The 23,616-nt window shown below is 33.5% G+C and overlaps 1 protein-coding gene and 1 pseudogene across 3 annotated transcripts in view; both read left to right on the top strand.

Moving 5' to 3' along the window:
• Positions 1–456: 456 nt before the first annotated feature.
• Positions 457–2,726, top strand: LOC18446400 (L-type lectin-domain containing receptor kinase IX.1). Of its 2 annotated transcripts, XM_088857076.1 has the most exons (2): positions 1,200–1,322; positions 1,474–2,726. In XM_088857076.1, the coding sequence occupies exon 2, from the start codon at positions 1,560–1,562 to the stop codon at positions 2,610–2,612; it is 1,053 nt and encodes a 350-aa protein (XP_088713202.1). In that variant the 5' UTR covers positions 1,200–1,322; positions 1,474–1,559; the 3' UTR covers positions 2,613–2,726. The 2 variants fall into 2 exon arrangements, with proteins under 2 accessions (XP_006856579.1, XP_088713202.1); XM_006856517.3 differs by having other exon boundaries at positions 457–2,726.
• A 10,285-nt stretch (positions 2,727–13,011) lies between these two features.
• LOC18446397 (uncharacterized) overlaps positions 13,012–23,616 on the top strand; it is a 54,761-nt pseudogene continuing 44,156 nt past the window's right edge. Inside the window, exons 1-6 of the transcript XR_016048180.1 lie at positions 13,012–13,255; positions 15,911–16,032; positions 20,730–20,786; positions 20,891–21,010; positions 22,967–23,086; positions 23,339–23,480. The product of XR_016048180.1 is annotated as an uncharacterized LOC18446397 (transcript). The remainder of the gene's footprint in view (positions 13,256–15,910; positions 16,033–20,729; positions 20,787–20,890; positions 21,011–22,966; positions 23,087–23,338; positions 23,481–23,616) is intronic.

The following is a 23,616-nucleotide window of genomic DNA, read 5'->3' as shown; positions in this document are numbered from 1 at the left end:
TTATAGTGTGACACCGTCGCTCCAATTTTTCAAAAAGCGTGAATACTATTTATCTACTAGAGCATATTGTGTATCTACTCCTCCCTCAAAACATGTATTTAGGGGGTTTTTTTAGTCTAAAATTTGCCAACCACGTAAAAATTATTATTTTCAAAAGAAAAAATAGTTTTGTAGCACTTAGAATGAGCCTTTAAAAAGTTGTACAGTCTCGATTCAATCTTGAAGTGTTAGTACTTTTTCTAGTAAATGGAGGGTCTATTTCAAATTTTTTTTTTAATTAAGATTAGCGTAGAGATTAAATCTCAAAAAAATTGAGATCTAAAAAATATCTCTAGCATGTATTGTACCCAAAGGAATAAACAAATAGTGTATTCCCAAGGGAATAGGAAATGTTTTCCTAGAGAGAAAGAGAGAGCTGAACGTTATAGACTTCCAACTGTGAATTGGTCATGGGAATGGTGGTCAGGGCCGGCGGCTCTCTCGCTCATGTCCCGATAAGCTTTCTCATGCATCTTAATGCATATATGCGGTGATGAACATCACTAGAATAACTTATCAGAACCAAACCACATGACATCTACCTTTATTTTCACAAATTACTTCCCATTTGCTTTCTCATAACACTAGCCATGACCCTTTATGACTGCAATTCTCTGATGCTTGTAATCACTTTCTTCTTCCTTGTCTCCTTCACCTCTGCAAAGATCACTTTGGCCATTTTTCCTGCTACCAACCCCAACATTGCAGTCAGAGGCGATGCTAGGTTCGGCACGGACGTGATTCCACTCACACCCCAAGAGATTGGTGGAAAATGGGGAAACAGCACAGGTCGAGTCTTCTATAAGGATCCCATTGATATATGGGGTCCGCAAAACACGAATGTTGTTAGTTTCACAACCGAGTTCGTGTTTGCTATCCATGGATCAGTTACAAATGGCTCGGGAGGGGGCCTTGCCTTCTTCTTATCTCCGGTTGGTTCGGTGATCCCGGAGAATTCATATGGTGGGTGGCTTGGCCTCTTCAATGAGACCACAAATAACAGTTCTTCGAATCAAATGGTGGCTGTGGAGTTCGATACATTTCAAGATTCATGGGATCTTCCTGTAGACCATGTCGGAATCGATGTGAACTCCATTGTTTCGAACGCAAGCAAAACTTGGACAGATACAATGACAAGCAGTGATTTCGTCTATGTTCGTATTGATTATGATGGGGCATCAAAGAATTTGAGTGTCTTTCTAAAACATGAAGAGGTCCCTGTGGCTTTTGGATCCTTGAATCTTACTCATGAGATAGATTTGAGCCAGGTCCTCCCTCAACAGGTAATTATGGGGTTCTCAGCTTCCACTGGTTCTCAAATCATTCGACATGAAATCTTTAAGTGGAATTTCACTAGTAATTTCATTCAGGTTAGGGACGATGTTACTATAAGTAATATAGCATTGGGATTTATCATAGCCAGTGCAATTCTAGTTTTTTTTGTAGGTTTGGCTCTGGGTGTATGGTGTAGGAGAGTGAAAGGAAAGGAGAAGGAGGAGGATTGGGGTTTTGATGAAAAAATGGATGAAAACTTTATGAAAGGTACTGGCCCAAGGAGATTTTCTTATAAGGAGCTCATGAGTGCCACCCATAACTTCAGCGAGGATGGCAAACTTGGAGAGGGAGGTTTTGGGGGGGTTTATAAAGGTGTCCTTGGTGAGTACAATGACATGATAGCAGTGAAGAGGATCTCCAAAGGTTCTAAACAAGGAACTAAGGAGTATGTCTCAGAAGTGACTGTCATAAGCCGTTTACGACATCGAAATCTTGTTCAACTTCTAGGTTGGTGCCATAACAGAGGTGACCTGCTTCTTGTTTACGAGTTCATGCCCAATGGAAGTCTTGATTCTCATCTTTTCGGAGCTACAGTCGGGCTTACATGGGAGGTGAGGTATAAGATAGCTTGTGGACTGGCTTCAGCTCTTCTGTACCTTCATGAAGAGTGGGAACAATGTGTGGTCCATCGAGATATCAAATCGAGCAATGTCATGTTGGATTCCAACTTCAATGCGAAGTTGGGGGACTTTGGGCTAGCTAGGCTTGTCGACCATGGTCGCGCCTCAGAAACAACAGTGATTGCCGGGACCATGGGGTACTTGGCACCTGAGTGTATTATCACTGGAAAGGCTAGCAGAGAGTCTGATGTTTTCAGCTTTGGGGTTGTGACACTAGAGATTGCTTGTGGAAGGCGACCTGTCGACCGGAAGGCCGACAGTTTGCAGGCAAGGTTGGTCGAATGGGTATGGGATCTCTATGGAAGAGGGAGGTTGTTTGATGCAGTTGACGAAAGGTTGGGCTTGAACTATGACAAGGACCAAATGGAAAGGCTCATGGTGGTTGGGTTATGGTGTGCACACCCTGATGAATCTATGAGGCCTTCAATTAGGCAAGCCATACAAGTCATGAACTTTCAAGAGCCCATTCCTGATCTCCCATCCCAAATGCCTGTGCCCACCTACTATGCACCTCCAAGGAATCCATCCCATTACTCAGACACAACATCAAGTCATCTCACCATTAGCTCTTCTGCGTCAAACACCATATCTGAAGTTTCTTCCATTCTTCCACGGTAAAAAAAAGATTTTTGCCATTTCATTCCATTTGTAAAGCATTTAATTTTCATATTCGAGATGGTCCTTCGGATTTTGTATCATGTATGAAAGAAATATAACTGATTGGAACCTCAATACGTGCCAAAGCTTTTGAGGCTAAGGATTTTTGCTTTGAACGAGTCCATGACCTCCTTGACTGAGAAATATATGGAAGGAGAGACTTGTCTCGTAAGAGTACTACCTGGAATCATAATTTTTTATGTTTGGGAGAGTACTTCCTCAATTAAGGTTTTTCTTGTATTTATCCGTCAAAAAAACTCTAAAACTAAAATGTCATTTTCCTTTCTCTGCCGCTATGTTTCTGTAGACATTTGTTTTATGACAACACTTTCTCTCTCTACCTGTACTCCCTCTTTTTCTCTCTCCCCGCCATCTTCGTTTTTCCCTCCACAAGGCCCATCAGCCAAATGGGTCTCCCACTTCTATTGTCATCCTCTTTCAAGCTTGAAACATACTCACTAATAAAGTATTGCATTCGTTGTTGTTATTAGTAATATTAATATTTAATGTTAATATTTAATAATATTATTATTATTATTATTTATTTCTATTACATTAATCCCATTTTCTTTGCTTATTCCCCAATTGGTGTACAAGAATACATAGACCCTGATTTCCCTGAGATTTTTCATTTTTCTTCTTTAATTTTATTGTTCATTGCTCCATCAAAATTGATGACAACCAAGTAAAAAAGGTTATAGTTAACAGATTCATTAAAAAGGGCAAAAAAAAAACAAAAGAAAAAAAGAAGGTTGTGTTTTCAACATATCAAGATAATCCATGGTTAGTAGGGCCCAAGGGTGAAATCTACGGTTTTTATGGGAAAAAAAAATCAAAATGAAATCAGAGCCTAGGGATAGAGAAATAAAGACAGAGGGCAGATAGAGAGAGCGATAAAAAAAGAGAGAGAAGGAGAGGTGAGTAGAGAGAGAGAGGACGAGCATAAAGAGAGAGGGAGGGTGAGTATAGAAAGAGGGCACGTGGAGAGAGAGGGATGGCGGTTAAAAGAGAGGGAAAAAGAGAGAGGGCAACTAGAGAGAAAGAGCAAGAGGGTAGGTAGAGAGAGGTAGAGAGAAAAAGTGAGAGAGAAGGCTGGTAGAGAGAGAAAGTCTTATCATAAAATACATGACTATAAAAACATAGGGGAAGAATTTTAGTCTTAAACATTTTGACATTTTCATGGGGTATTAATGCAAGAAAAAACAGCGTTTGGGATCTTAGGTGTGATACTAAATATATTGGAATAGGATGTCTACAAAGTTGATTTTGGGTATCTATAATTTTCCCAAAAAAAAAAATAATTGACTTTGTTTTGCCTAAATGCAAGGACTTCTGATTCCTTCACAACCATTAGTAGATGTAGGATGGAAATTGTTTCATAATTTTTAAGATTTGAACTCAAACCCCAAATCTAGCTTGGGTTGTGATTTGGGTAGACTTGGCAGTAAGCAGTTGGACCGGCCCATCCAAACCAGGTTGGCCTAGCCCTTAAAAAGTAGTCCCTAGGACACAAAATGTGCTAGAGGTCCCAGCGAGAATCGACACCAGCCTGGGCTTGGGCGGCGATAACGCTGGCCAGGTTCAGCCCATCCCAACCCTTTTCTACCTTTTAACTTTTCCTTTGTTTGCATTTATCTTAATTGACACCCTTGGACTTGATAAGCCCATTGCCAGGCTTGGGCCGGGCCTCCTCCGCCAGTTCGAGCTGGGCATTTTCGACCCAGTTAGGGCGGGGCAGCCCCTTTTAGTACAAGAACCGAGCTAGTGCTAGGGCTGGCCCAACCTGTTGCCACCCCTAGATTTGGGGTGGTTGAAGACAATCATATGCAAGATGGTCCTTTAGATTTTGTATCATTTATATATACTACCTTATTAATATCATTTATCTCTACTACCATATTAAGCCACGGTGAAGTGGTGGGCTCATATCGCAAGAATCAAGGACCCTATTGTTAAAGATGATGTAGGGCATACAACTTCTAAAGAGAGAGTTGTACACATGGAGAGGGTTGTCTTTCTGGTTTTGGGTAATTCATTGGGAAGACTGACCATATCCTTTTTTCCAGATAGATTTAGGAGTTAGGTTCTTTTTTGAAAGTGTCGGTAGGTGGTGTTAACCGGGGATTGAAAACCACAACGTGATAAACTGATAACTAAGCATGAGGTTGCTACCACTACAACCCAGCCCCTTTCTTAATAGGGATAACTTTCAAATTATAGGATGTGATGAACTCTAAATGACAAGTTCCCAATAAATAGTTTATAATATTTATGTGAGTACTTAATTCTCCCTCTCATTTCTCTCCTAAAATACCTCCTCCCTATAAAATCTCAAAGCCCCTTGATTTTTCTCTACTGTGATTTGCTTTATTTTAAAGATAGAAAAATAATCCTAATATCGCAAAATTCTATATGTTCTAGCTTCTTTCTTTTCTATTTTCCATTCCTCTATCTGGAATGGACGGTTCTCCCTGTAATCCTTTTCTTTAGGATGGAAAACAGGGGTGAGTTTGGGGAGAGGTAGAATGATACAGATCTCTTGGAGAGATAAAGGTAGAATATTCACGAACGCAAATCTCTCTCCATATCTTTTCTAAAACCGCATTTGAAAAAAAACCCACATTATGCCTTAAAATTTGAAAAAGAGACACATATAGAATTTAACCAAGATTTTTTTTAATATTTTAATATTTTTTCCCTTGAGTTTGCTGTGGGAAGAGAGAGTACAGGGATCCAAGCAGCGGAAATCTCGTGCATGTCATAGATGTAACTTTCACTTAGAACACTCTTTTCTTCTTCAATATTAGTATTTATTTTTAATCATTGGATTTTGTTGGTTTTCTTCCTCTTCCATGGATTCAATAAAGGTTTCTTCTATAATTAAGAAAAGTTCAATAATGTATGTTGGTGATTGTGATCTTGTATCTTTGCTGTTCTTATTTATATTAATTGTTTACTTTGATTTTGTCTTATTTTATATGGTAAATGTTATTTGTCTTCTCATTTATTGTTTAGTGTTCTTGATTCTAGATTGTGAGTGGTACTAATATATTTATGTGACATATATGGTGATGCATTAAGAAGGTTTTAGCTTTTCTTTCTGTGATGGTATTGATGGAGTTTCTTTTTTAAGTGACCAGGGCTTGGAGTTGCATATTGAGCTTCTGGGATATTGCTTTGAAAATTATGCTCAATCTCTATTTTTTTTCCTTGGTTGATTCTCTCTTTTTATTATTACTTTAATAGATACATATGTACAACTAATATTTTCAATAAAATTTTTAAAATACTATTTTCATTTTTAAGTTTTAAAGCTTTAAAACAACATCCTTAGAGAAGTTTCACAAAAATAAAAGTAGAATATATCCCAAGCGAGAATGAAGAGTTGTTAGACTATAAATAGATAGAGGTGTTGATAGTAATCAAATATTGATGATATATATTAAGTAAAAATTATCAAATATTGAGAATATATATTGACTTTATTGACTTTCCAATTTTGTGAGATTACAAGTGTAATGAGAATTGTTTCTTAAAATGCAAGAGTTGTAACTCTATAAATGTCTGGTAAACCAGAGTAATCCCTATGAATGAAATACTCGTTTACGACATAAATACCATTGTCGAACCACGTGTATGTTGTATTGATCTTTCTTTATTTCTCGTTTTGCAATCTCTACATGGTATCAAAGCAGGTTGATCCATCACTATTGCTCAGCAACCTTGCAATTTGAAAACCCATGGAAGAACTCCCTCTCGCTGTGTGCTAACTCTGCTCTCCTGCTCTTCTATCTCCTTTCTAAAGGCGAGAAGCGACCTTTTTTTTTTGACATACTTGGTCCAATCGTTCCTCTCTCTCCTTGGTTATTTTTATCTCGTCGCTGGAGCATGGGAGTGGTTGAAGGAAAGTGCATGGAACCAGAACTTTGAAGGATAGTGCAAATAAAGGAAAGTTCAAACTTCCTTATTTTTCTGACGGCTTTTTGAAGGAATTTGCAAAACTCTCCTCTTTCTTGACGGCTTGACATGCTGTCATGGTGGTGGGTGTTTGTGAGCCGTCATGGTGGTGTGGTGTTTATGAGCGTGGAGGTCTTGGATTTAAGATGGCCGAGTTGGTCTAAGGCGCCAGTTTTAGGCATTGGTCCGAAAGGGCTTGGGTTCGAATCCTTCTTTGGATGCACAACCATTTCTTTACCATTATCAGCACAGTTTTCTTTAAAAAACGTTTGTGGTCAAAATTTCTAGTGTTCTTTCTTATAAAAGAGAAAAAAACAAAACAACCATTATTGTAATTATGGGAGAAAGCACAACTCATTCTTGAAAAGTATGAAATTAGAAAATATCAAGATAATGGAAGGTAGAGGCGCTAACAATTATCGCGGTGATGGAAGGAGTCGCGGTAATAAAAGGCATCCAAGATATGTTCATTGTCAGCAACCAAGTAACATCAGGGGTTCTTCCTTTGCACTTGATCTCCTTTCCTCCTCTCAGGATATAGGTAATCCTTATAATTCAATGTCTCCTTTTAGCATTTTTTTTTGGATTATAGACTCAAGGGCTACATATCATATGACTGGTAACTTATAATGTATATCAAATTTAAAAAATAATAGAAATATGAATTTTGTGTCTATTGATAATAGTTCTTTGATTCCTATTTATGACGTTGGTAATACCAATTTGTTTTTCTAAGTCTCATAACTCTAAAGTTCTATTTATGCCATATTTTCCTTCTAATTTAATGTCTATTAGTAGAATTACTTAGAGTATGAACTACAATATTGTTTTTTTTCCCAACTCTATGACTTTTCTATTAAACTTTTGAATCCTCTAGGAAAATCATTGTGTATTGATTAATCGTCAAGAATATATAGAGTCCCCTATACGTAAACGACTAATCAGTTATTGATAATAATGAACTAATCTAGTCTTATCAAGAGAGTGCTAATCAGTAATTGATAATAATGAATTAATCTAGTATTATCAAGAGATATATCTATATCAAATACAAGATAACTTAAAATTAAAAACTATCCTCAACTATCTATATCTCCTCGATTATCTCTATCTCTACACTCCCCCTCAAACTGAGGTTGGGTGAACATCATCAGTTTGTCAATGAGATAGTCTTGACAAGCAAGAGTTATTGCCTTGGTAAAGATATCTGCAAGTTATTATTGGAAGGTAATATATGGGAGTGTAACTTCTCCGGCCAGAAATTTGTCACGAACAAAATGACAATCAACTTCTTTATGCTTTATGCGGTCATGAAACACTGGATTTGACGCAATACGTATGACGCTCATATTATCAGCATACAATGGTGGAGGAGTTCAATGAAGAATATTGAGGTCCTGTAAAAGGCCTCTCAACCAAGTAATTTCACTGCAAGCTGATGACATTGCTTAGTATTCGGCTTCTGCAGAACATTCAGACACAGTTTGTTGTTTTTAACATTTCCATGATATGAGAGAATCTCCAAGAAAAATACACCACCCAGTGGTTGAGCGTCTAGTATCGGGGCATCTTGCCCAATCCTCATCAGCATAGGCTCATAACTGGAGAGAAAAGTTAAAAGAGAACAATAGACCTCTACGACATGTACCCTGTAGATAACGAATAATACGATGAACAACAGAGAGGTGGATGCGACGAGGATCAGCAACAAATTGGCTAACGACCTGAACTGCATGAGAATTATCTAGACGAGTCATAGTGAGATAAAATAGACTCCCAACTAGTCGTTTATAAAGAGTTGGATCCGGAAGTTTATCGCCATCATCCTTTCTATATTTTACATTCACCTCCATTGGTGTATCCACTCATTTCTCATCAGATAGGTTGGAAAGTCTTTGGTGTACTTTTTCTGGTTAACTATGTATCCATTAAGAGAATAATGAATCTCCAACGCAAAAAAATAAGTTAACGGACCCAAATCTTTCATTTTGAATGATTGACTGAGAAGCTTTTTCAAGTGTCCGATATTATCCAGGTTGTCTCCTGTGATGAGAATATCATCAACATATAGGAGAAGAATTGTTATTCTTGAAGAACAACAATGAATAAATAACGAACAGTCATGAACACTTTGTTTCAACCTAGCATGCATAATGACCTGTCAAAATCGTTCAAACCAAGCTCTTGGAGCTTATTTTAAAGCATACAAGGACTTTTTCAAATGACATACCATGGATTTATCATTGTAATATCCAGGAAGAGGTCGCATATATACTGTCTCTTTTAAATGTCCATGGAGAAATGCATTTTTCACACCCATTTGATATAGTCCATTGACGAATAGCGGAGAGCGCAATTACGGTTCGTACAATAGTCATTTTAGCAACAAGAGCAAACGTTTCATCATAGTCTATTCCATACGCTTGTTTGTAACCTTGAGCAACTAATCATGCTTTATATCGCTCGATCCTTCCATCAGATTTAAGCTTCACAAAAAAGACTCATTTACTGCCAATAATAGATGTGTAAGGAGGACATAGAACAAGATCCTAAATATCGTTTTCCAACAAGGCACTGATTTTTGCATCCATTGCCTCTTCCAACAAGGCATAGTCAAGGCTTGCTGGTAGGAGGAAGGAATATCCATCGAATCTAGAGGGGCAAATAATGATCTAGGAAGTTAACAGAGATCTAGGTCTTTAAAAGAAACCTCAAGCGTATCAAGAGAAGTAAACAAAGCTCTAGGCTGTAGTGAAAAGTCAAAATCATCAAGGGAGAAACTATATCGATCAGGTACGTGAGGTACATGTGAAGAACGTCGTAACTGAGTATAGTTATCAATAGGAGTAAGAAAAAAATCACTTACAGTTAGGGTGGAGGTTTGACCTTATTCTGGTTGGTGAGACGGAGTATGCGTGGAGTGGTGTTGTTGGCCTTGTTGTTGAGGCACTAAAAGGTGTGATGGTTTATCAATGGAGAAATCTGGAAAGAAATGAACAAAAGACCTTGATGATTTTACAATTGAAGAGTAATAAAAGATGCTTTCTAAAAAGATAACATCGCAAGAAATACGTATACGACGAGCTGTTAGATCTTAACATAGAAACCCCATTTGGTCGGGACAATAACCCACAAAAACACAAGTAACTACTTGAATCGAAAAGTTTGTTCATTCATGCTGAGGAAGATGAACGAAACATACACACCCAAAAACATGTAAGAGAGAATAATTAGGATGAACATGAAATAGTAAATAATATGGAGATTGTTTATGCAAAGCCAAGGATGGGAGGCGATTTATGACATAAACAGCGGTTGATGCAGGTTTAACCCAAAAACTATGAGGAATACGAGAGTCATACATAAGGGTCCTCATAACTTCTAAGATATGGTGGTTTTTCTTTTCAGCTATGCCATTCTGTTGTGGAGTATATGGATATGTTTTCTGTGATTGAATACCCTGTGTTTTCAAAAAGTCTTGAAAATCATTTGATAAATATTCCCCCCCCGGAGTTTGACCGTAAGATTTTCACTTTGATATTAAACTGAGTTGCAATCATGGATAAAAACGTTTTAAAATGAGAGAACACTTATGATTTTGGCGCATAAAATATATCCAGGTATAGCGTGCATAATCATCAATGAACAAAACAAAATACTTATATCCCATTCTGAATAAAGTTGGGGCAAGACCCCATACATCACTGTAAATGAGATGGAAAGGTGCAGTTGTTTTATCTACTCGAATCGAAAAAGGAAAACTTGTGCTTTTATTTAAAGAACAACTAATACAAGATTTATTGATAGAATTCAAATCAAGTGCTTTATTTGGCACTGAACCAAAACGAAACAAAATATCTAATTTATTTGCATTCGGATGACCAAGTCTCCAATGCCACATATGCCATTGTTTATTGGAAAAAGAAAAATCAGATTTCGATGGAGAAAAGAAAGAAGTATCATGGTTTGGTTTCTCAAAGTTCAAGGCAAACAAACGACCAATTCTACGCCCCTTCCCTGTCACTCTCTCAGTGCATTGGTCCTTTATTAGACAACCATCACGAGAAAATTGAACATTGCAACCATCATCAACTAGTTGGCCCACATATATTAGATTAACAGTTAATTTAAGAACGAAGAGGATATTACGTAAATAAAAAGGTGTGTCATGGGAGATAGAAAGTGAAAGGTTATCAATACCAATAATATTCAGTTTCTCCCCATTAGCGGTGAGAATTTGATTATTACCTTGATATGATTTAGTAGATGCTGGACTTGTGTGCACTCTAGTTATATGATTAGAGGCACTTGAGTCAATAAACTAAAGGGGATTTACACTAAGGGATAGGTGAGAGCTCATACCAGACAAGCCCCATAACAAAGAAAGTAGAAGAGATAGCCTAAGATACAGAGTTTTGTACCAACTGTCGAATATCATATGATGTCTAGGACATTATCATATTTGGGTCATGAATAGTGCTGGATGGAGGGGTCTCTACTTTTAGTCCCTTGGAAGCATTATTAACAGCTTGGTATGTCATGTACAAAGATTTTCGTGTATCGAATGCTCGGTTGCCTCGTCGAGAAGGATTTCAACATTCTGTGATAATATACCCAATACGTTTACAATAAGTGCAAAAATTTTTCTTCTTACACTGGGATACTATATGACCATAGTATTTACACTCATAACATTGCAACAAATATTGATCCTTTTGTGATGGTGTTCCTCTAGCCCGTTTGAGCTACAAATACAGACTCTATATCCTTCTTTCCCTCAATGGTGGCTTGGGTCGTGATTCTTGTTTCCTCACGAAGTAATTCACCGAGAATAGCATCCATAGTTGCTATTTTTTTGCGATTCAAAATATTGGCTCAAACAATCTCATAGTCTGGGCGCAACTTCATCAAAAACTTCGTCACTTTCCTGTCACCATTTATCTCTATTAAGCTCTGATACTATGTTAAACTTCTAAATCCTCTAGGAAAATCATTGTGTATTGATTGATCGTTAAGAATATACATAGTCCCCTATACATATACGGCTGATCAGTTATTGATAATAATGAACTAATCTAGTCTTATCAAGAGAGTGCTAATAAGTTATTGATAATAATGAAGTAATCTAGTCTTATCAAGAGAGATATCTACATCAAATACAAGATAACTTAAAATTAAAAACTATCCTCAACTATCTATATCTCCTCGACTATCTCTATCTCTACATTTTCAAGACTAGCCCACGGGGAGGAAGATTGTCTAATGGGCTTTACATATTTAATCAGGATAATAACGCTTTGGTTGTCATTCAAGGTAATTCTGATGTTAATAAATTGTGGCATTGGAGATTTAGACACCCTTCAGAAAAAGTTTTGAAAATTTTAATGCCCACTCTATCTTTAAACTCTCGCTCTTGTGAAGTCTATAAATCATCAAAACAGACAAGACATCAATCTTATATTTATATGTCAAATCTTGATATTTAATTTAGGATTATGTGTGCTCACACTATAGAGCATTTTATAACAGGTGCGGTTTGTATAGAGCCTACCTTCAAATAGTGTCGAGAAATGTGGTTTTAATACGGAAAATCTTTGTGATAGCTTAAAAATATATTTTTATATTTATTTATAAAGTTTAAAGCTTAAAAAATAGTGTAGATTGACAAATCTATGAAAACTTGAAAATCTTGAAAATTGACGGTCCAAAATATGTTATAAAAATGCATTATTTCCAAAACTTGAAATCCATTTTTTTCTCATGTCCACGGATCTTGATGTCGAGATGATCAATTTGAAGATATTTTGGGCATCAAAACAACTTCTTCTAGTGAAATTTTCGAGGTAGGCTTAAATTTGATCGTTTAGAGCATCCACTCTATACAAACCTTTCCTTTTTATAATTATACTCAATAGATTTTGGATACTTATACCATTGTTTTTGTACATGGAGCGGTTTTTAGTAAATATTTTTGGTCGTTAGGAGGGGCATGAAATCATCCACATGAGTATGACATCACCCACATGGAACACACTAATCATATTTAATTGTCCATATGGGTGATGCCACACAGTTCTTAATGACAAAAAATGCCCTTACTAAAAAATGTTGTCTTACCAAACAAAATTTATTAATAAAAATTTGAAATGCTACCACTTGTGTCCTCATCTAACTCATCAAACTACCTCCCACCATAATCACGTGGAGAAGAAACTACCCCCTGCTACGGATCCCTCCCTTTGCTTGACTTCAAAGAGAACCATAAAGCCACAGGAGTGGACAGAAGAGGATATAACAATAACTCGAAATTTTAAAAAATGAAGAGTCAGAAACCAATGCTTTGTTTGCAAGCCAATTGAGGACCAACGTCTATAAATTTGATATTCCCAAACTAAGGCGATTCATCTCTCTCTCCATTAATTTATCCATTTGCCGACTACATATGACTTGAATTTTCCATCTCGAAAAACTAGTAGAACTCAGTCTTCTGGCTCAGGTTGCATCATCATCATCTTTATCATTCAAGCCTTATTCGAATTATTTGGGTCAGCTAACTTTTGTTGTTCTATTCTTCTCTATCAAGGGCCATATAAAGTAGAAGAACCACAAAAATGTCAGGAGTAAAACTACTTATGCAAGACTGCCATGTATGTTGAAATTTACTAATAACTTTTATAATTTTGGTGTTTGTTAGGTTGAAAGCAAAATCAATTGTGGGTTTGTTTTCAAATTTGTTTTAACTTATTGAAATTGCTTATTTCTTAGCATGTGACCTTGCTTCATAGACTTGCAGGCCAAATCTGTACCGGCATGTTTGTTCGAAGCTTTGCTCCGAATTGAAATTGACGCTTCATTTATAATAATTTGTATTTGAAAATATGAGTACCTTTAGTATGCCAATTTTTTGAATGTAAACCCCTGAACCTAGCCAACATCTTCAATCAAAAAATAAAAATCAAATGGCGCACTCTCTGTGCCTTGAAAATAATAACATCTCAATATTAAATAATGACAGTCTAATATCTGGTGGAGAAAAAGAGTGTTGAGGAACTCAAAATTTATTTATTTTTGGAAATAATTGTGAGAAATAACTTTTCTTTGTATTAATCAATTAATCAGATTATAATACAATTGTGGATTTATAGAGAGGGTACAACCAATACATACTAAAACTATAGGATACATTATAATACAACTGTGGATTTATAGAGAGGGTACAACCAATACATACTAAAACTATATGATACAGTTGCTACGTAGGTATAGCATACCAATAGACCTTGGCAGATATGGTGGTTTTGGGCATACGATTTCAGATCTGGATGACGAGGGTAGTTTGAACAAGTGATTTTGAGAGTAAGTGGTTTTGGCAGATGGTGGTTTTGGGCATACATATCTCGACGATAGGGGAGTTCCAACAGGTGGTTTTGAGAGTAGGTGGTTTGGGCAGATGGGCGTTTTGAGTTTAGATCTGAATGGCGGTATAAGAGGGTTTGAAAGAGATTGAGAGAATAGAGAGAAAGAGATTAGGGAGATTAGGAAGTCAAAGAGGTTGTGAGAGAGAGATTAGAGATGTCTTAGAGAAATACCCTGACAGAAAAGTTACCCAGAGCCAAGCTTGCATAGAACGCAGCTGAGCATGTATAGATCGCAGAGAAGACCCAAACAAAGAAGGTCAAGACAAAATTGCAGAGATCCTGGCTTTGATACCAGGTTAGAAATAACCTTTCTCTATATTAATCAATTAATTAGATTACAATACAATTATGGATTTTTAGAGAAGGTACAATCAATAAATACTAAAACTATAGGATACAGTTGCTATATGGGTATAGCATACAAATAGACACTCAATTAGACACTGATAGATCTCAGCATTGAGTTTCAATATATATGTTAGTTGCCATGTCTGTTTACAATAAGTGAGGCTTGGGTGGATCCCAACCTTTTTGTCCTTGTTAAAAATAATCATTCAGTAATTATTTGGTGGATCTTTATATTTCATTTCATAAAGTTCCTCCCAAGTAGCTATTTTGTCTAACGGAGTTAATGTACAGTAGATATATTATATTGTCAAAAGAATCTACACTCCCACAATGGCATTTATGAGATTCACTCTCTCCTATGATATCTTTTACAGGGTAATTTTTGGGTGGTTTCCAAAATTTCTTAAAAAAAAAAAGGCCTCCTAAATAGGTCCTTTGTCCGAGAGAACAAATACATAATGTACTCGAATTGTGCATACAACACCGAGTATATAGAGAAATTCCAAGAAAATTCAACTAAAAGAAAAATAAATATAGTTATGGTGGAAAATATTTTTGTGTAGGATATGGATGTTTTTGGCGAATAGATTGGTGAGTAATTTTTTTTTACCATACTTTCTTGCAGTGTTTTATTTTTCATATTTTTTTAAAAATGTTCCCAACTATAAATCAAATTTTTAAAGGAAAAAATTTATCTAAGGTTACTCCTTTTTACTGTAGAAGTAAGATGCATCTCATGTAAGAAAGAGGGTAGTATTGAAGAACCTTCAAATTGATGATCTCGACCTTGAGATGTAAGGATATAAAGGAAAAGTTATTTCAAGTCCTAAAAATTGTGCATCTTGTAACAAGTTACCTGGACTATGTATTTTCAAATTTTCAAGCGTTTATAGATTTGCACGATCTATGCCATTTTTTGAATTAAATTTTGTAAGTAAGGTTAAACATAGATTTTTCAACCGACAAAATTAAAAGTTATACCTTACTTGCATAAGGTGGGAATCTTATAAAAACCTCATCCACTTTAAAATCTTATTTTTTGTATACTTTTTTTAGGCATGTTTGGCCTTCGAAAGGTTGCTTTTGCTTTTATTTTACTTTTAAAACCTTTATTTTGTTTTTCATACTTTTATGTGTTTTTTAATTTTTTTAGGGCTTTTGGCCCGTATAGGACACAACCGAATAACTTGCTTCAACCAAAAGGTGAATCCCTTTGCCAAGTCATTTTTCAAGCATTAGTGTATTGTGTATAGTAAAGTCAGGACGCACAGTTCCTCTGCACCTTCAGTGCAATGAACATAAACATATGGTCCATAGTACACTATACTTTCCTATGATAGGAAAATATTCTAATGTGCAGCATTTAGATGTTTCCGAGATTCCTTATAAGTTTCTGCATCTTGTTTTCTTTTTTAAAATCATTACTGGGGTTAGAATCAAGCAATGGTTTGTTCATTTGTTTGATTCAGCTGAGATTAACTAAGCAATAGTTTGTTTATTTTTTGATTAAGCTGAGATTAACTTTTCCTTGGTTAGGTGGTGTTGGACAATGGAATCTTGCAAGTAACATTGTCTAATCCTGAAGGTATTGTCACAGGCATTCAATATGGTGGCATTGATAATCTACTAGAAATTCTCAATGAGGAAGACAATCGTGGGTAAATTCCACATTTCGATTTAAATTGTAGGGAAATTCAGTTTCATATGGCCCTCAAACCAAATAAACAAATACAAAATTTAAGGTTTGGAGAATTGACTGTTGGGTTTTGAATAGCTAATACTACATCAAATGTGAATGACTCACTAGATAGACTAGAAGGTCCATTCCCATTATCAACGTATTAAATAAGAGTAGTGATTTCATGTAACGGTTATATCATAGTATAATGCAACAACATTTCTAGAAAACTATGTTAGTGGTACTTGTATGACCCAAAATTTTGCATACACACTCTCTTCAACTCAATAATCAATCCAAAAAAAAAAAAAGTTTGATTTAAACTCTAGATGTTATTGAAATGAGACCCCTCCAACAACGAATCTAGACCATTTATTTGATGAATTTCAAGATCTTAGGCTTTACAAACTCAAAATCATTTCTTTCCTTTTTAAGATTGTTCATCTAATGATAATAAAGCCATCCAAAAGAATTGAAAATAAAAAATCATTCTAAGGCCTAGATCTAAGCATCTCACCAAAATGAACGGCCTATATTAATTGGGATAAAAAAATACTTTCTAAGTTGTGTTTTTAAATATTTATTTTTGTGATTGTTCATTAGAATGAAAAGAGTGTATATTTCAAATTTTGGATCAAACAAATAGCTATACCATGGTTTTGAAGATTGTTGCATTATATTATTATACAACCATTGCATGAAATCATTGCCTATTAAATAATAGAAAATATTTTGATAGAGTTTCAGCCCTATCAAAATAGCTCGTGATATTACTATTATAATAAAATTTATTTAAGTAAATATTAAATTGTTACTATTTAAATAATAAATATTTCGAATAATTGTAACAATAAAATTATAGATAAAGATTATAAAGATATAATAACACCATTATTATAATAACATATATAGTATAATACCACAATAAACGTTTTAACATAAATTTTAACATTAATAAAATGCTATGGTAAAATTATGAAATATTATAATATGGATATAATATATTATATATAAGGGTGCAGTTGGCATACAGATGCATCTATAGCTGTAGAGGTAAGGTGTGCCTTCAAATTTTATCACGATATATAATTTTGATGTAAAATGTTCTTAGGATTATCTCAAAATCTATTTTTACATTTAATTATAAATTTTAAATTTAAAAAATGGTTAAAATCAAGTAGATCTATAAACATGTAACAATCTTGAAATGGACGGTGTAGATAATATGTTGTAAAATGCACTATTTATGAAACTTAATATATTTTTATTTTCATGGTCATATATCTCGATGTCGAGATGATCAATCAAAGGGTTTTTCAACGTTAAAACTACATTTTTCAATGGATTTTTGAGGTGCATCCGTAGCTCTACATTATAAGGTTGCAACCTTATATAAACTTTTTCCTATATATAATAGTATAATGATATTCTTATAGTGCAAATATGTGTTAATGCATTTTAATATTATTGCATTATAATATATTTTTATAATGTAATAGTACTCATTATATTTATCTTGTTATAATATAATAATACAAATATCAATAATGTGGATGATATTTCATGATAAATTTTAATTTACGTAAGTACTTCAAAGATCACTATTTCATTGATGATGATGACGATGATGATGAAAAAATTAAATATGAAAATTAAAACAGTCCAATAATATTAATATGGTAATAGTTATAGAATATTAAAATATCATACGATCAATTTTATACAATCTTATAATAAAAGTATCTTAGACACCAGTTTTTTCTTTTTTTATTTTTGTTTCCTAAAATATGATAAAAAATATGTTCCATCCGTTATCAATAAATGACAAAATCACAAGGAAGAGCAAAACAAAAGATAATTAATAAATATTTATCGTATATTGTAAACATAGAGTGGAACATACATGTGTGCGCACACACCCTTATGCATCAACTAATTATTAAATATTATTAATAATTATTATTTGAGTTATATAATTATATTTATAGTATGTATTACATTATTATATTGAGATTAAATTGTAATGATGTTTTTATAACAAATTTATATTGCTGTTATAAAATATATTTATAACAATAATGATAATATATGTAAGGACATATGAATTCTAACAATATAATATATAGAAATTAAAATATTATAATAAACTACAATTATGAATTATTTAATTATGATGTATTGGTTTATTATTAATTATATAGTGATATAATTATTGCACAACAGTCAAAACTGTCATAATACAAATTGGAATAATCATGTATTACAAATTACATGCTATTATAACATTTGCATATAAAAACATTAATACCTAAATGAGCTGGGGTCCAACATTTTGTAACACTTTTGAAGATTCCACTCTAAGAGTTCCATTTTTTTAAGTCTCTCCAAATAAATTCTGTCTTTATTCATAGTTTAGAAGTGAGTATGCTTTCTCCTGTACGGATTTAAGTTGCTTTACTAAGTCTAACGCATATAAATGCCCATAACGGTCGGGTACATGCCCCACAGCTAGAAAGAGACCCTAATGTTAGAGAGAACATAGGCCAACTGATTTCCTTTTAAGTTCGGATAACTGTAGGGCATGTCCATATTTCTACGATCTCCAAAATTTTTTGAATGAAAAAACACTCTCTCTTTATTTATATATGGAAAAAGTTTATACAAGGATGCCATCTTCAAATGTAGCACATAAAAATCTATCGAAAGATATTATTTTAATGTTGAAAAACCTTCGAATTGATCATCTCGATATCGAGATATATGAATTTGAAAAAAACAAGATTTTACGTTTTAGAAATAGTGCATCTTGCAATACATTATCTAGACCTTCCATTTTCAAGATTTTCATATGTTTATAGATCTACTTGATTTTAACCATTTTTAGATTTTAAAATTTTATAGTAAGATATGAAAATAGATTTTGAGATAATCCTAATAATTTTGTACACCAAAATTACATGTTATGATAAATTTGGAGGTGCGCCGTAATTGGATTGTTTAAGGTCAATCTTATAGAAACCACACCCTATATATATATATATATATATATATATATATATATATATATATAGCAAGATACTACAAAACACCTATAGGGGAAAAAGAACAGTGATTTCGCCTACCCTCATCACCATCCAAACTTAATCGCACGGTCACAGTTGTCTAGTAGATTTTTATTTTTCATTTTTTTTTTACTAATCGGAATGATCTGAAATTTGGAGTGTGTGTAAATCTTAGTGAGGCACACCTAATAAAAATATGAAAAAAATAATTCGTAAAATATAAATTGACTAAAATACCCTCATAAATTTTCAGGGGTATTTTAATCAATTTATATTTTACGAATTAATTTTTTCATATTTTTATTAGGTGCGCCTCACTAAGATGTACATACACTCCAAATTTCAAAAAATTTAGATTTGTAGAAGATTATATATATCTAGATTATATATATATATATATATATATATGTTTGTCTATAGTTAACAACCCCTCAAAATACAAAGGTTCAAGTTAGAAGGGGTTATGATTAGTGTACATATCAAAACAATCATTATTTTTTATTAGAAAATTATTTAACTAGGTAACTTTACCATTAAGTAATGGAAAATTTGAAATTTTCACAAAAGTACAATAGTATTTTGGAAGTTAGTGTCCTTGAATTTTATTTGTAGAGTGCCCTTGTCCTTTAGTTAAAATTTCAATTTTACCCCTTATAGAGATGACAAAAATACCATATGTCTTGCAGTAATATTTACAGATTTGCTCCAAAAAAGTAATTTTTTTAAAGTATAGATAATAAAATTAATAAATTTACATTTCACAACTTTATCTATATTGAACTTTTGTAATTTGAAGTATTGTGAAGTTTAGAATATCCCTATCTATATATATATATATATGAGAAAGCAATAGAGGGTCTTTCTCTTGAAAGGAGGAATGATCCCTTTATTTGTTTTTGAAGATAGGTCTCTCTTGCAGTTCTTGTAAAAATAAAGTTCTATCTTTCCTACGTCTCTTTAGCTTTCTCTCTTTGTTTTTTCTAGAGGGTGCATCTTTTGCCTGAATTGATATATTTCTATGAAAATGACTATAATCTCTGGGCTCATCGTCACCTCTATTGCCATTAGTGCTAAGATATCATATCGTCGAAGTCAATTGTTATTTTATGTGTGGAATTCGGTCATTTGAGTAGATGAAATGAGAGAGGGAAGATGGTGCAAAAGAGGAGTGAGATGAATTATTGATTGGGCTGGAGACCTAAAAACAATATAAATGATATGCTTGGGAATTTGTTGTTTGTACCCAATCAATAATTCATCCACAACTACCCTATGTAATATCCAATAGAATATAATACTTATGATCTCCTTGTATCAAAAAATAAGTGGTCTCATTTATAGACACGATTTTTATGCGGCCAGCCCTCATATTGTGGAAATGCGGGCTTGGAGATCATATTCATTGGTTTTTGAGATACCATATTCATTGTTTTCTTTCCAAGTATGTTATTTTATTTTAAATTAAAATTTTACTCTATTTAAAATAATTTTTTATTTAAAATAATACATTCAAAAACATAAAAATAAAATGAAAATTTAATACTTGATTGATTATGCTTGTATATCTCATATAATATGTTCTAGTATTGCTAAATTTTGGGCTATATTGCTGCAGGTATTGGGATCTCGTTTGGGGTGATCCTGGATCATCTGGACGTGGAACATTCGATGTGTGAGTATTCATCATGTATCTTCTATTCAATATGCAATTTTTAAATGACTTATCTTTTTTGCGATACAGGATAAAGAGTATGCTGTATGTTTTTTGCAATACAGGATAAAGAGTACAGAGTTCAATGTAGTAGTAGAGAATGATGACCAAGTAGAAGTCTCCTTTACAAGGACATGGGATCCTTTTCTAAAGGGCACTCTTGTACCATTGAACATAGACAAGAGGTACATATCTTATCATAATATTAAATATTTTAAGTATTCCAACTCAAATTCAACATTTAATATTACCAGTCATTTTTGTCTAGACATTCCTAACCACGTATATGAATTCCTTCACTATTGTTGATTTACATTAACTTTAACATTCAGAAATTACGAAGGTGGGTAATGAGATGAGCAATCATCATTTCTTAAAGAGAAAAGTTGTAAAAGGGGGAAGATCCAAGGAAGTGTTTTATAAAACATAATAATCTATCTACAAGCATCCTTTCTCACACCATAAATAAATCAACCAAAGTACTCATTAGAAATCTACCAAACAAGAAATTTTATTTATTTATTTATTTATGTGTTTAATTGCGCTTTCAAATATACCACACAGGCACCTTGTGGAAATTAATGGTCCATAGAAGTTGAAGATCAAACCGTTGCACCATTCACGAACTATATGTGCTGGTTAGGATATAAGAAAACAAATAGTTTAAGGATATATATATATATATATATATATATATATATATATATATATATATATATATATATATATATATATATATATATATATATATATATATATGAGTAGTGATTTCATGCAACGGTTGTATCATAGTATATTGTAACAATCTTCAAAAATCATGTTAGGGCCATTTGTTTGATCCAAATTTTAGAATATACACTCTTTTCATTCTAATGAACAACCAAAAAAAAGAAAAATTTTGAAAACAAAACCTAGAAAGTATTTTTTTGGCCCAATTAACATAGGCTGTCTATTTTTATAAGATGCTTAGATCTAGGCCTTAGAAGGATTTTTTCTTTTCCAGCTTTTTTAGATGACTTTATTATCATTAGATGACCAAATGTTAAAATAGACAAATGATTTTGAGTTTGTAAAGGCTAAGATTAAGAAATTTACCAAATGAATGGTCTAGATTAGTTGTTGGAGGGGACTTAGTTTGACCATATCTAGGGTTCAAATAGAATATATATATATATATATATATATATATATATATATATATATATATATTGGGATTCATTATTGAGAGGAAGAGAGTGTTTGTGCAAAATTTTGAGTCATATAAATTCTACAAACATAGTTTTCTAGAAGTGTGGTAGCATTATACTATGATACAACCGTTGCATTAGATCACATACAACAAGTTAATTATTTCATACAAAGTGGCGTGCAAAATTTTGGAATCTCTGATTTAGTTTAAGATATGACAAAGTTTCATTGAAAAGTTCATGTAGAAGTATGATCCTTAACTCATCTTTATGGACAGTTTAGGAGCACTATATATATATATATATATATATATATATATACATATGTATACTAAAGATAACAAAACTAGTAACCCACATAGGAATGATAATCTCAGTAAAGAAATAGTTAGGTGACATTCTTGAGATATGAACTACAATTTTGTAAGTCTACATTCTTGTTAAGCTCCTAATATCTATAGGGTTTGGGACCATAAAGGTCGAATCTGAAAAGAGGTTCCATATAAAATAGTAATATTTCGTGATATATTTAACAATTATTATTACTTTAATCGTATAATTTTCTTCTTTTTGTGATTGATTGTAGAAGACACCAATCTTACAATCATACTCACATTACGTAATTTTTCTTCTATGATGTCCTTAAGAACTATCAATGAATGAGCCCAACTTCTATAGGGTACTGTAGGTAAGGTATAATGTCATATTATTAGATGGATTGTTTACACTTATATACGTCCATTTGTAAGCATATAACTATTTTCAATTTTGACATATTTTTTTTAAATTATTTGATATTTTCGCTCATTCCACCAGATCATACCTGTATCTATAAGATATGTTTAGTGCTAAGATCTTTTCAAATTTTATATTCGTTTATTCTTTCTATGAATATGTCATACAGTAAGATGCAATGTAGTAAATATATTATCAAAGGGTGCATTATATGTGCAGGTTTATTTTGCTTCCGGGTCGCTCTGGATTTTACGCCTAAGCAATTTATGAGCATTTAGAGGGGTGGCCAGATTTCTACCTCAGTAGGACTCGAGTTGCATTCAAGCTTAGAAAAGACAAGTATATTTTTGATATCTTCTATGGAAAAAATGCAAAGAATTGCACTGCTTCACATATATTTTTGAGGAACTACTTCTACCCACTTTTATTGATCTTTTTAGATTTGCGATACCAAGTGGAAATTCCATAATGCCAACCCATTGGGCAACAAAAAGGAAGTCTTTTGTACAAACCCTGCACACACACTCACACTATGATATTAAGTTGATCTGGTTCCATGCATTTCAAACCTGCTTCTTGTTGTTATTACAGGTTCCAGTACATGGCTATTGCAGATAACAGACAAAGAATCATGCCAATGCCTGATGACCGTTTGCCTCCTAGGGGCCAACCACTAGCATATCTAGAGGCGGTCCTCCTTGTAAATCCAATTAACCCAGATCTCAAGGGAGAGGTATTGTAAAGTAATATGAAGACAAATCCATAAAATCTCATGTTATATTGGAAAATATTTTTATAAAACACCCTAACTAACTGGACTTAGGGTGTTTTGTAGACATGGGCATCATGTAGACCCATATGGTCATGGT

Source organism: Amborella trichopoda, chromosome 13, assembly GCF_054954075.1.
Source record: "Amborella trichopoda isolate Santa Cruz 75 chromosome 13, AtrichopodaSantaCruz75HAP2 v2.0, whole genome shotgun sequence".
In the NCBI taxonomy this organism is placed as follows: Eukaryota; Viridiplantae; Streptophyta; class Magnoliopsida; order Amborellales; family Amborellaceae; genus Amborella; species Amborella trichopoda.
Note: the sequence above shows the minus strand (reverse complement) of the source record. Positions and strands in the feature narration are given on the sequence as shown.